Source organism: Haliotis asinina, chromosome 5 (assembly GCF_037392515.1).
Source record: "Haliotis asinina isolate JCU_RB_2024 chromosome 5, JCU_Hal_asi_v2, whole genome shotgun sequence".
NCBI lineage: Eukaryota > Metazoa > Mollusca > Gastropoda > Lepetellida > Haliotidae > Haliotis > Haliotis asinina.
Window position 1 is genome coordinate 12,747,585 of NC_090284.1, and position 13,400 is coordinate 12,760,984.

The 13,400-nt window shown below is 39.8% G+C and overlaps 1 protein-coding gene across 1 annotated transcript; it reads left to right on the top strand.

Annotated features, from left to right (window-relative positions):
- Positions 1-1,764: 1,764 nt before the first annotated feature.
- LOC137284084 (uncharacterized) lies at positions 1,765-11,788 on the top strand. Its single transcript, XM_067815764.1, has 4 exons — positions 1,765-1,972; positions 2,486-2,508; positions 9,455-9,685; positions 10,455-11,788. Exons 2-4 carry the CDS (start codon positions 2,499-2,501, stop codon positions 10,625-10,627), a joined length of 414 nt encoding a protein of 137 aa, XP_067671865.1. The 5' UTR covers positions 1,765-1,972; positions 2,486-2,498; the 3' UTR covers positions 10,628-11,788.
- The last annotated feature ends 1,612 nt before the right edge of the window (positions 11,789-13,400 follow it).

Below are 13,400 nucleotides of genomic sequence, written 5' to 3' on the forward strand. Positions count from 1 at the left end.
CGCTCCCCCAATGCTGAAAGTAATGATGTCCATACTTCTCCAATACTGAAATATACCATGGTCACACTCCTCCAATACAGAAATATAGGACGACCACGCTCCTCCCATATTGAAACTTATGGTGAGTGAGTGAGTTAATATTTAACGTCACGTCGGAAATATTGCAGCCAAATCGTGACGAGAACATACGTGACATAAAAAGGAATATATATGCATATAATGAAAAACCTGTCAACGAAGGACAGTAAAACAAATAGAATATCGCAAATGGAATTAAAACGATCGCGGAAAGTTAAAACTGATATCACTATTCGAACAATACAATGTAAAAACAGGCTACAGATTGCCAACAACTGAAGGTAGGTCACCATACCAGGGACCATGGGGACTTACAGTGTCTTTGCTTCCTGCATGAACCCTAGTTGGATTTACACCATTCCTTCAGCTGTTAGCAATTTAGTTACATCTAGCCACAAATTAAAAATACACATATACTACGATTAAAAACAGTGGAACGTCTAAATGTACTTGGAACGTTTTGGGACTTACGTACCCTCTCAGGAGGACAATAATTTTACAATACTTCAACCCCCTTTGAGGGTACAGCCACTAACAATTCAAGTTACTAATCTAAGCTAGTAATCATTAAAATACATCTATTTACAGAACATATTATTCCAAATTCAACTAAAAAATCAAATTCTTTTAAAAAACCAATAATTAAATGAGAACTGATGCTGGTAAAAAGATCCTTAATTGTTTTAACAGTAAAATACTAATCCCTTGTGGTGGTGAAACTTATGATGTCCACGCTCCCCCAATGCTGAAAGTAATGATGTCCACACTTCTCCAATACTGAACTATACCATGGTCACACTCCTCCAATACTGAAATATATGACGACCACGCCGCCCCCCCCCCTTCCCGCCCCAATACTGAAACAATGATGGCCGTACTCCTCTAATACTGAAATATACCATGGTCACACCCCTCAGTAAGTAAATATAAGGTGGCCACACTCCTCCAATACTGAAATATATGATGGCCACACTCCTCCAATACTGAAATATATGATGGCCACGCTCCTCCAATACTGACATACACCATGGCTACCAACAACATAATTACTGGCTGCAATAGCTACCCAAACTCCTGTCTGGCATAACTACTGACTTGCTTTACTACCCACGGGCATTATAACCGACGAGAATAACGACCGCCACCCCTTAAGATTCGGGTAGGAACTGGTCTTCCGTAACTGACCCATGCGTGCGGTAAGAAGCAACATTTCAATAGGTGTCCAGGTTCGCTGACTTGGTTGCCATGTTATCGTATCCCAGTCGTTGCTTATGCTGTTTATCACTGGATTGCTGGGTCCAGACTCGATTATTTACAGACCGCTGCCACATAGCTGAGATATTGCTGACGGTGGCTTTAAACACTAAACCAACCACCATATCGACAGACAGGAATAATGCCCGATAAGCCTAACAGGTCACTCATTTTTTTCTGAATCAAATACAAACAAACATGCGCCATCATGCCTAGTATCTACACATGCAGATACAATAATGTAATAAACATGTCTTATCCGAGTCTACTGATAACTGTATCTCAAACTGAAGAGCAGCCTGTATGTCGTTAAGTTGATCAATTGTTAAATGAATTGCTGACGACAAATTTGTCAGACGCAGATTGGGAAAACCTGTGTGTCACCAGCTACGTAATTACGATTGGTTGGTCCACGTCACGTGGATTCAAATCACCGCAAGCGTCACCTTGCATGTGAAACATGGATAACAGAGAATAGGTTCCTATGTGAAACATCCCGTCAGCTTCCCCCCTGTCTACTGATTTCACGTATGACCTTCACCAACTCAGAATAGGAAAGTTCAATACAAGCTCCTTGTATGGAACGTGGGACGCGTCTCGTCAGTTAACCCTGTTTACCTGGGCCTACCTGCTAACACAGGTATGCACTGTAACTGTATTTTATCAAAAACACCTACCAGCTTAGCTGTGCTATCATACAGTGCAGTGCAACGATTTGTGATTGTGGTGATTTTTTGTGATATTTACACAGCTGTTGACAGCAATGTGTTCACAAGTGTTTGTGTGTAAAACAGGATTGCCAGGTTATTGAATCGTTACAAAGTAAGCCGAGTCATTCAACGAGTCTACGTCTCCAAGTCAAGGAGCTGTAATGGGAATATCATTATTCACCAGTTGCAGTATGTTTATAAAGGCCCACGCAAACTGGCATGCCGAAACTATTTAACGCTGGTGTGTAACATGATATTTTACTTCCTTGTTTTGCCATCTTACGGTGGCAGAGTTTGCCGCCCAAATGCGATACTTGAATACTTAATAAGAAACCTTTTTGTTTACGGTAAATATTGTTAATACTACTGTGGTCTTACAACAACAACAGCGCTGTACCGAACCTTTTGCTATAACTTAAAAAATTAAATTTGTTTGATTCCAGAATTCTTGGAATAATGGGAAGAGGTAAGTATACTTTTAATATTACCCTCAGGGAACAGTCGCTGCGTGACGTGTGAACTATTGTAAATACAATTGGTATCTGTGAATCAAGCATATATCAGGGACGACATGAAGAACCGACAGGAAGTATTAGGAGATATATATGCATTCACGTACTCAGATAGACAGAAGGAAATGTTTTGAATTCAGTATTGTTACGTGTTCTCTTCCGAGTTAAAAATAGACGTAGTCCAGACATACATTCGCAGAATAGCGAGTGAGTGAGTTAATATTTAACGTCACATCGGCAATATTGCAGCCATATCGTGACGAGAACATACGTGACAAAAATAAAATATATGTATATTATGAATACCCTGTCGACGAAGGACAGTAAAACCACTAGACTATCACAGTTGGTATTAAAACTAGCGTGGAAACTTAAAAAATGATAGTATCAATATGTGGACAGTACAATATAAAAACAGGCCATAGATCGCCAACAACAGAGGGTAGATCACCATACCAGGGACCATGGGGACTTACAGTACCTCTGCTACCTGCATGATCCCTGGCTGGATTTACATCATCCCCTCAGCTGTTGGCGACTGTATGCAAGATTAGCCACAGATTAAAATTACACATATGCTACGATTAAATAAGTGGAAGATCAAATCTGACTTAAACCGTTTTGGGACTTACGTACCCTCTCAGGAGGACAATAATTTTACGGTACTTCAACCCCCTTCGAGGATACAGCCACTAACAATCTTAGTTGCTAATTCAACTTCCTTTCATAAAATATTAATCTATTTACAAGTCATGTAACAAGTCTAATTCTTTTAAAAACGCAATGATTAAATGAACACTGACATTACTAAAAAGATCCTTCATAGTCCTTGATTTAAAATACTGATCCCTTGTGATGGAATATTCCACACAGTCAAGCAGGACATGCTTGACTGTGATTCTTTCATCACAAGGGATACAAAACGGAGGATCTTCACCTTTAAACAAATATTCATGTGTATATCTTGTGTGGCCAATACGACATCGTCGCATAATGACCTCTTCAAATCTGGACTGACAACCCAAGTAAGTGTAACCGATGTAGGGTTTTATTTCATGTAGTTTGTTGATACCTACTTGGGTGTCCCACCTCTTCTGCATCAGATCACGGATGTAAGACCTAATGTTAGCTTTATAATCAGTGTAGGGAATATGAAGTGGTGTCACAGATTGTTTGAGTGCTGCCTTAGCAGCAAGATCAGCCAGTGTATTCCCAGAAATGCCCACGTGGTTGGGTAACCAACAAAAAACGATGTCGTATTGGCCAGTAGCAAGATCATTATACAATTCAATAATTTCTATTAAAAGTGGATGTTTGCAAGAAATATTTTTAATAGCCTGAAGGCAAGAAAGAGAGTCTGAATAGATTATATATTGTTTACGTTTAGGGTGTTTTTGAATATATTTAAGAGCCGCTAGTATGGCGTTTGCTTCAGCTGTAAAAATAGAACTGTTGTCTGGCAATCTAGAAGATATTGTTCGGGATCCAATGACAGTGGCACAAGCCACTGCGCCACCGTCCTTTGAACCATCTGTAAATAAGGGTTTGTAATTGCTATATTTAGTTTTTAATTGGTTATATTCTTGTTTATATTGCAATTCAATAGTTTCTGATTTTTTAAATGAAGTTAATGTTAGGTCGACTTGAGGCCTAACCAACTGCCAAGGTGGAGAAGAAAGAAGACGAGAGGGAGCTATGTTTTTCAGCTCAATGCCGGCCGAAGAAAGAAAGGGTTTAATAGGGTTTAATAAGGGTGTCCTAGAGGTGGAACCAGAGAAGACTTCTTGTCATACAAATCCCCATAAAGTGGATTGAACACACAGTTATATGCAGGGTTAGATTCATTAGAGTATAATTTAGTAATGTATTGTAAGAATAATTTTATACGACGTAGTGTAAGAGATGGTTCATCAGCCTCAACGTAAAGACTGTCAATAGGTGAAGTTCTGAAAGACCCAAGACAAAGTCTTAGACCTTGGTGGTGGACAGAATCAAGAAGTTTAAGGTTGCTTTTACAGGCTCCACCATATACGATGGAGCCATAATCGAGTTTTGAACGGATCAGTGATCGATATAGGTGTAGGAGGGTAGCTTGATCCCCTCCCCACTTGGAGTTGGAAACAACTTTCAACAGATCGAGTGCTTTCAGGCATTTGGCTTTGAGGGATTTAATATGCGGCACAAAAGTTAAATGGGAGTCGAAAACTAGGCCCAGAAACTTGGCCTCCTTTACAACTTTAATGGGAGTGCTATTTAAATATAGTTCAGGGTCTTTATGCGATTTATATTTCCTACAAAAGTGTAGACAGTTAGTTTTCGACTTTGAGAACTTAAAACCATTTTCAAGACACCATTTATTTATTTTATTTAAACATAACTGCAGTTGCCGTTCAATAGTATGCATATTTTTACCACGACAGGAAATATTAAAATCATCCACAAAAATCCATTTTCCATACACCATTTATCAATCTTATTTAAGCAAAGCTGGAGTTGTCTTTCAATTGTGTGCATGTTTTTCCCACGACAATAAATATTAAAATCATTCACGAAAAGTGATCCATCAATTGAATCATTTAAAACCTTGGATAAACTATTAATCTTAATGCTAAATAAGGTCACCGACAAAATACTGCCCTGGGGAACACCCTGATCCTTTTTATAATGATCAGACAGGGTTGAACCCACACGGACTTGAAATTGCCTGTCTTTTAAAAATTGTGATATAAAAAGAGGCAAACGGCCTCTCAAACCAAAACCATGTAGATCCTTCAAAATGCCATGTTTCCATGTGGTATCGTAAGCCTTTTCAAGATCAAAGAAAATTGATACAGCATGTTGTTTATTGACTATAGCATTTTTAACAAAGGATTCTAAACGTACCAAATGATCAATGGTACTATGATTTTTCCTGAAACCACACTGAATATTTGTGATAAGGTTATTGGTTTCAAGATACCAAACTAATCTATTATTCACCATACGCTCCATGGTTTTGCAGACACAGCTAGTTAACGATATTGGTCTATAATTCGACGGATCTGTATGATCCTTACCAGGTTTTGGTATTGGAACTACAATGGCATTTCGCCATGAAGAAGGAAATTTGCCAGACGTCCATATTTGGTCAAATATATCCAAAAGTGTCATCAAACATGATTCAGGTAAGTGTTTCAGTAGCTGGTAATGTATATTATCATCACCTGTTGCAGTGTCGTGAGCTTGGTCAAGAGCCGTATGGAGCTCATGTAAAGAAAACACTTCATTGTAATCTTCCCCGTTATTTGAATCGAAATTAAGTTTTGTCTTTTCCTGTTGTTTCTGATATCTCTGAAACTCAGGGACATAATTCGCCGATGATGAATTTTCGGCAAGAGTTTCGCCAATTTTATTTGCAATTTCAGATGTGTCAGTAATTAAATTATCCCCATCTTTAAGATGGTGAACACCAGCTTTTGAACCTTTACCTTTAATTCTTTGAACCATGTTCCATACTTTGGATATTGGCGTACGTGAATTAATTTTGGAGACATAGTTTCTCCAGGATTGCCGTTTGTTTTGTTTGAAGGTACGACGTGCTTTCGCGTTGAGTATTTTAAATTTATTTAAGTTGTGGACAGTTGGGTGATGGCGGAAATATTTTTCTGCTTTTTTTCTTGCTTTCCTGGCTTGTCTACAATCTGTATTAAACCATGGTTTCCGTACATGTGGATTCGTAGAGGACTTGGGTATACACTCATCAGGAATTTCATTTAAAACGTCAGAAAAACACTGAATGGGATCAGCTATGTCACTAAAAACTTCGGGCCGTATTTTAGATGTGCATAAAGCAAGAAATAAAGACCAGTCTGCTTTGGAAAAATTCCATCTCGAATATGATGGAGAGTCAGACGGATTAATTTCTGATAAGATAGTTGGAAAATGGTCACTTCCACAGAGGTCATTGTGGACCGACCATTCAAATTCATTAAGTAGCCTAGAATCTGAAAGAGACAAGTCTAAAGAAGAGTAAGTGCCAGTTGCAGGGTGCAGGTAAGTGCTAGAATCATCATTGTAAATACACAAATCATTATTGGAGATAAAATCTTCCAGTATTTGACCCTTTGAGTTAGTGTTTGAGCCACCCCATATCGGGCTATGGCCATTGGGATCACCCATTATAATACAAGGTTTAGGAAGTTGGTCACAGAGAGCTTGCAGATCTGACAGTTGGAGTGCTGAAGAAGGCGGAATATACAAAGAGCATAGTGTAAAGGTAACATGAAGAGTTAGTCTAACTGCAACGGCTTGGAGGTTAGTTGCGAGTGGTACAGGACTATGTATAACATCCTGTTTCACAAGGATTGAAGATCCCCCAGTGGCTCTGTCACCCGGAGGTGAAAAGTAATGATATGCATCAAAATGCCGTAAATCAAAAGCATCTGTCTGCTTCAAATAAGTTTCCTGCAGACAGAAAGCCGATGGTGCAAAATCTTGGACTAAAAGCTGTAACTCATTAAAATTGGACCGTAAGCCTCTACAATTCCACTGTACTAGTTTTTTAGAATGAACTATCTTTTAGGAGGGTTGATTGGGGATCTGCCCCGCACTTTCTTTGAGGGCGATAAACTATGTGCCATTTGATGGATGCTATCAGAAACATCCATATCCTCTAGTGATCCAAATTTGTTAGATATTTTTATCTTATCTGACCCTTTAGATGCCCGATTTGTTTTTGAAGTGTCTATCCGTGATTTGATTTTGGACTTTCCAGGTTGGTTCTCATTTCTGTCAGGTTGAGAACAAGTTTGTGGAAGAGAAGATTGTTCCTGCAAGTGGTTCAGCTGTGAAAGTGATTTTGCTGTCTGAGTGAACTGATCAGGAGACAATCGTGTAGGAGTGTCAGAGTTTACCCATGTCAAGTCTGTTTGGCATGAGTGCGAGGAGGTATTTTTAATTGTGACTGAAGGACTTTCCTTATGGGTTGTTTCGGTTGATGAACTGGCGATAGAGGCATAGGTTTCACTGTGTTCTCTAGACTGAACAAGCTTTTTTGCTTCAGCAAAGCTGACATTCCTGGTATATTTAACCCGATTTATTTCCATCTGTTGTTTCCAAACAGGACAGTCTTTAGAAAAGGATGAGTGACTTCCGTGGCAATTGGTGCATTTTTTATAACTATTGTCACAATCTTCTGTTACATGTGTATTCTTAGCACAGTGAGCACAAGTAACAGACAATGTACAATTATTCACTCCATGTCCGTACTTTTGACATTTAAAGCACCGCAGAGGACTAGGGATGTACACATCAACGTTCACATTACAGTAACCTGCCTTGATTGATTTAGGAGGGTTTGGCGCTGAAAACGAGAAGAGATAAGTGTTTGTTGGAACTGATTCATTATTTTTGCGGGTTGTGAATCTCCTGACAAATAACACTCCTTGGTCTTTCATCTCAGAAGCGATATCAATCTCTGTCATGTCAGCAAAGAGGCGATCTCTGTCTCCAAATTTACATGTACAGGGCTTAGCATGACCAGCCGATTGGTTGAACCGGGCCCATTCAACCACCCGTCTAGGTGAAGTAAGGGTCGAAGGGGTGTGTTGAGCAAATGAAACACGGTTACAGGCTCCCAGTGCCCTCAACCCCCAGACTCCCGTCCTCCACCGACACAGGGCCGCAACCCACGGCAAACAGGTTGGTGGACCAAATATCCCCCCGGGTCCACAACGGGGGTGTCGGCGAGCTCTTCGCGTTACCCAGCACCCACCACGAGGAGGTGGCTCGCCACGGGTGCCCATTCGCAGAATAATTTATTGCGACATTGGAAAACAACAAAAGAAATGTTTTACACCAAACACAGTATGTAAATGTGAACCAGGTTTACGGTTCAACACAACGTATGTTTTACACCAAACACAGTATGTAAATGTGAACCAGGTTTACGGTTCAACACAACGTATGTTTTACACCAAACACAGTATGTAAATGTGAACCAGGTTTACGGTTCAACACAACTTATGTTCATTTTCATATGTTCTTGAGTGACTGGAATTAAGGTTTCTCTTGCCCCACGTTACCAACTGGTAATTTACCTGGTAACACCGCGCAGTGATTGAACAGCTTTTCAAAATATGCTTCGAAACTACCCACTCACATTATAGAGTGGTTCGCCATTTTCTGTGGCTGGTAAGTCATGGAGCTTGTTTACTCGTACGTGCTCGTATGACCCTCTTATGCCTGTGTGTTAGCCTGTTCTTTTTTTTAAAAAAAAAAGTAGGTGAACCCGAACTTTCAATTTGGATAAGATGTTTAAGCCTTGACAAACTATTTAAGATAGCTCTTATGAAACCACCGCCATTTCTCTTATCACCACCCCTAAACATAACGCATGTGATGCACGTGCACAACGCATATACGTACATGGGATGTTATGCTTCCTGTTTACGGTTTTAAATCACTGTTAGCCATTAATTTTGACACAATGATATGTTTGTTCACAACCGGTTTTTTAAAAATGAAAATCGTAAACATTCAAACTTCACGTCACACACCAATCACCTTTCAAGAGCGACTACTGTGCAAACAACTGTCTACCAATTTCTTTAATCGTAAATTAGAAAATGAAGTTCCCTTACGTTTTTAAGACAATAGTTGGTGGTGGTGTGTGGTGTGTTTGTGTGTGTGTGTGAGTGTGTGTGTGTGTGTGTGTGTGTGTGTGTGAGAGAGAGAGAGAGAGAGAGAGAGAGAGAGAGAGAGAGAGAGAGAGAGAGAGAGAGAGAGAGACCCAAAAGAAGCAAAACAACACCCGCTTTATTCATAATACTGCGGCCAGTATGTCATGAAGTCATAAAATAGTATAGCTCGCAGATTTCGTTTGAGAATTATACATGAACCTGTTTTCAAAATCGATTTCAGAACAATCTGAAAATATACAGCTGACTTTGAAATTACATGGCCTTAGCAGGATTGTGCATGTGCTGAAGGAGGAGTATGCCGAAGCTAAAGGAGTGTTCTTCTTAGTAAGATATGGAAGGCTGAAGGATATGATCAGGACAGCTATAACACGCATCAATGAGTATGACCCTGACAACAATAGTTTTGGCGACAATGTAAGAGCTCTGGCAGTCAAGGAAGAGAAAACCCGCGGTAACTATTACACTGATTGTGTGCTGCATTGTATTTTGTATGTCTGTGATTATGTATGTCTGTGATTATGTATGTCTGTGAGCCAGCTTGGTACTGGCATTCAGGACAGTTTAGTCGGAGCTTTCGGTGGGCAGCCTAGTGATTCAAGCGTTCGCCGCGCGTTATGCTGAACACACGTGTTCGATTCCACACATGAGTAATTTATGTGAAGATGCTTTTCTGGTGACCCCCACCGTGATGTTGGAATATTGCGAAAAGCTGTGTAAAACCATACAATCGAGTGACTGACAGCATGAACGTTGGTCTTACGTCCTGTAAGTGCAGTGCGCCGTGGGACGATTTCATTCCTCTATTCAAGCTTAATCGACTTATACACGTTATATTCATCCCCTTATCTTTGGCATGGGCGTTTTGTTTTTTTATGAGTGTTTGTATCAAAATATCAAACACCTTGCATTTCGGACATTAACAGATCTATTGCGATTTTACCCCCATGGAACTGGACTTCGGCAAGGTGATAATGTACCCCCACCACAGTTTCGAAAAGAAAAATGGGTACCCGGTGGGATAAGTCGTGTGGCTATAACCTTCCTTCTCTTAAAAGGAAGCTTGGGATATCCGGATTTGTAATTGTGGAACTCTTTGCAATATAAGAACCCAAATTGTAATTATCATATTATTATTATTATTATTATTAAAGGCCTTTTCACATTTTCGCCACAACTTCGATGAAACATGTTCAGCTACAACGGTGTATGTTGACCCACAGTGTTGTCGAAGATGTCGAAAGAAGATGTAATAGAAGACAGTGAGAAGATCCGGAATAAGATCAACCTAATCCAGCATCTGGACGAGGATTATCGAGGGGCGAAGAGGATGCTGCCTCCAAGGAAATATGGGGAGATGAAAAGAATAGCCAAGCGGGTGATACAACAGCTGTAAATCGTGGGACCACTAATCTTGTCACATTCATTTGAAAAACATCGTGGCACTGATGATGTTATTCTGCGTGACATAATGGTCTTCATATAAACATTTGAGCATGACCTTTTCCTAAACAGATGTTGATCATTTTGTTGTGTATACAAGTTGTACATATTCCACAGTTTCTTCAGCATATTTGAAAAAAACCCGTTGTTTATCACATGACCCTAAAACCATCTCCACAGGAGTGACCTCATCCATCTCAAATTTGCTACCCCTGTGGACAGTGAATTGAGGGGAGATGAGGGACTAAGTAGGGTCAAGATCTGGAAAATAAGCATGGCGAAGGATGACGTTGAATCCACAGTCCTGTGTAGCACTCACAACCACATGGGCAGTGTACACTGGAGCATGCCCTGGAGAAGTCAGACACCTGGGACTAAGCCCTCTTAGCGCTGAGATAGTCGTACGTTAATGTTAATGTATGGCACTTACGACTATCTTAGCGCTAAGAGAACTTCGAAAATCCAGGCCCTAAATGCTTTCGTCTAATCTGATCATGTAACCTACCCAGCCCATCAGCGTAGTGTGCACCTGTTATTGTGGAGCCCTTTTTTAAAAGGTCAATCGTGATTACGTCGTCATAGTTCCAGAAAACGGAGGTCATGGCTTTGCCATTGGAATACGTTCTTTCCAACTTGCTTCTACTGCTTACTTTGACTTTTTAGTCTCTGGATCAAAGTGATGAACCCAGGTTTCAATCCGAGTAACATGTCTCATGAAAGCACGTGGATTTCTCCGATAGTCCCCTTGAAATGACAAACCATGAGTGTCTGATTTTTGCGTTTTACAGATAACATCTTGGAACTCAACGGGCGGACACCTTGTTCATATGCAAATATGCATGGATTAAACGTTTCACTTCGTTTCGTTGTGATAATGCCATGCGCAGTAGTTTATTGTCTAACAGTTACTAGTCAGCTCTGCATTATTGCGTTGATAGCATCGTCAATTATATTTTTCGTTGTCACTTGGCAGTCGTCTTTCGGCCCTTGTCGATTATGTATTCAACACACCACTGTTTGACCATACTATGTGAAGGAGAATTGTCACCTAATGTTTGTGTCATGTCATAATTTGCTTTGGTGTAAACCTTTAAAGTAAAGATACTTCAGAGCAGCTCTGCATTCGGTTCTCTCAATTTTGAGAGCAAATGATAGGGTCGTGCTGTTTGACAGCTATGTATAGCAAATTGTAGCATGTGGAATTAATGTCTTGCATGTCAAACACATGCTAAGATAATGTTCTAGAACCATGGCGAGCTTTGTTGAGTTTGTGCGATCCGTTCATGGTGAGGTTGGGAACTTTTGGGACACTCCTCGTAGGTTGACAGACAATAGTAAAAAAAGACATCAATATCTCCCGCAATGGTAAAATACTCTTCTTGAATAATTATGTCAACTAGTTATGACTATGTCAAGTGTTACAATGTTCTCCACATTGAGTGAGTGAGGTAGTTAATATTTACAGTCACAACAACTGAAGGTAGATCACCATACAAGGGGCCATGGGGACTTACAGCACATTTGCTTCCTGAATGGGCCCCAGCTGGATTTACACAATACCCTCGTCTGTAAGGAATTTAGAGACATCAAGCCATACATTAAAAATACACATATGCTGCGATTAAAAAACTTTAGAGTTTTTGTTTACTTTGAATGTTTGGGGACTTACGTACCCTCTCTGGAGGATAATAATTTCAAAGTACTTTAACCCCCCTCGAGGATACAGCCACTCAGAACCTTACCAATTCAAACTTCCAATAATAAAACATTTATCTATTTACACAGCAGTGAACAAATCCAGTTGTTTTGAAAATGCAATAATTAAATGAGAACTGTTATTATTGAAAAGATCCTTCATAGTTCGTGATATAAAATAGTTTGAAGCTGGAAATAGAGTGGCTCTGCTGACTGGGTATTTGAATACCCACAAACTGGAAGGAGAGTACTGAAAGGTTTTAAGTTCTTCTCCGGAGAGAAACCCTGCTACCAATTTCAGTCCGAGTCAAACTTATTGCCATGGAAACGCAAACAATATTATTCCACTTAGAAATTCAAAACTACCTTAAGTTCGCCGCCACATGTTTGTGAAGAAACATTGAACGGATTTTATGGTCTGCTACGAATGAAGTGAATTTGCGCGGATGGAAGGATGGACGGACGCAAAAGACTGCGGGGGATATCAATTAATACCATAACATTAGTAGACTCGATCTGTGATCCTATGTATACATTTATGTACATTATTAACTATATATTGTATGGTGCATATTTCTTGGGATACTTGTAAAAAGACACGTGGCTGACTGGTTTGAATTAGTTATAAAACACCTGAACGGGTTTGAAACACTTGAACTGGTTTCAAACGCATGAAACTGAATGTCAGAGATTTAGTTGATATTTAGTGTCGCATCGGCAATGTTTCAGGTATATCGTGACGAGAACAGTTCATATGTTAAAGATGTATACATTTAAAGATAAAATACCTGAAAAAGGACTGCACTACCATTTATACTACAAACAAACAGTATGGGAACTCCCTAAAATTTGATAGTCATGTACAAATTGAATAGTGATAAGGCCATTTATAGTTGAGGCAGATGAAACTTTGTGTGTGCCCAATGGGCACTTTAAGCGAAATATTGGAACATGCAGTGACAACCGGTTCAATTGTCCCTGTGCGAGTGAAATGAAACATTGTCAAAAACAAAGAAAAACACGGGCTGTGA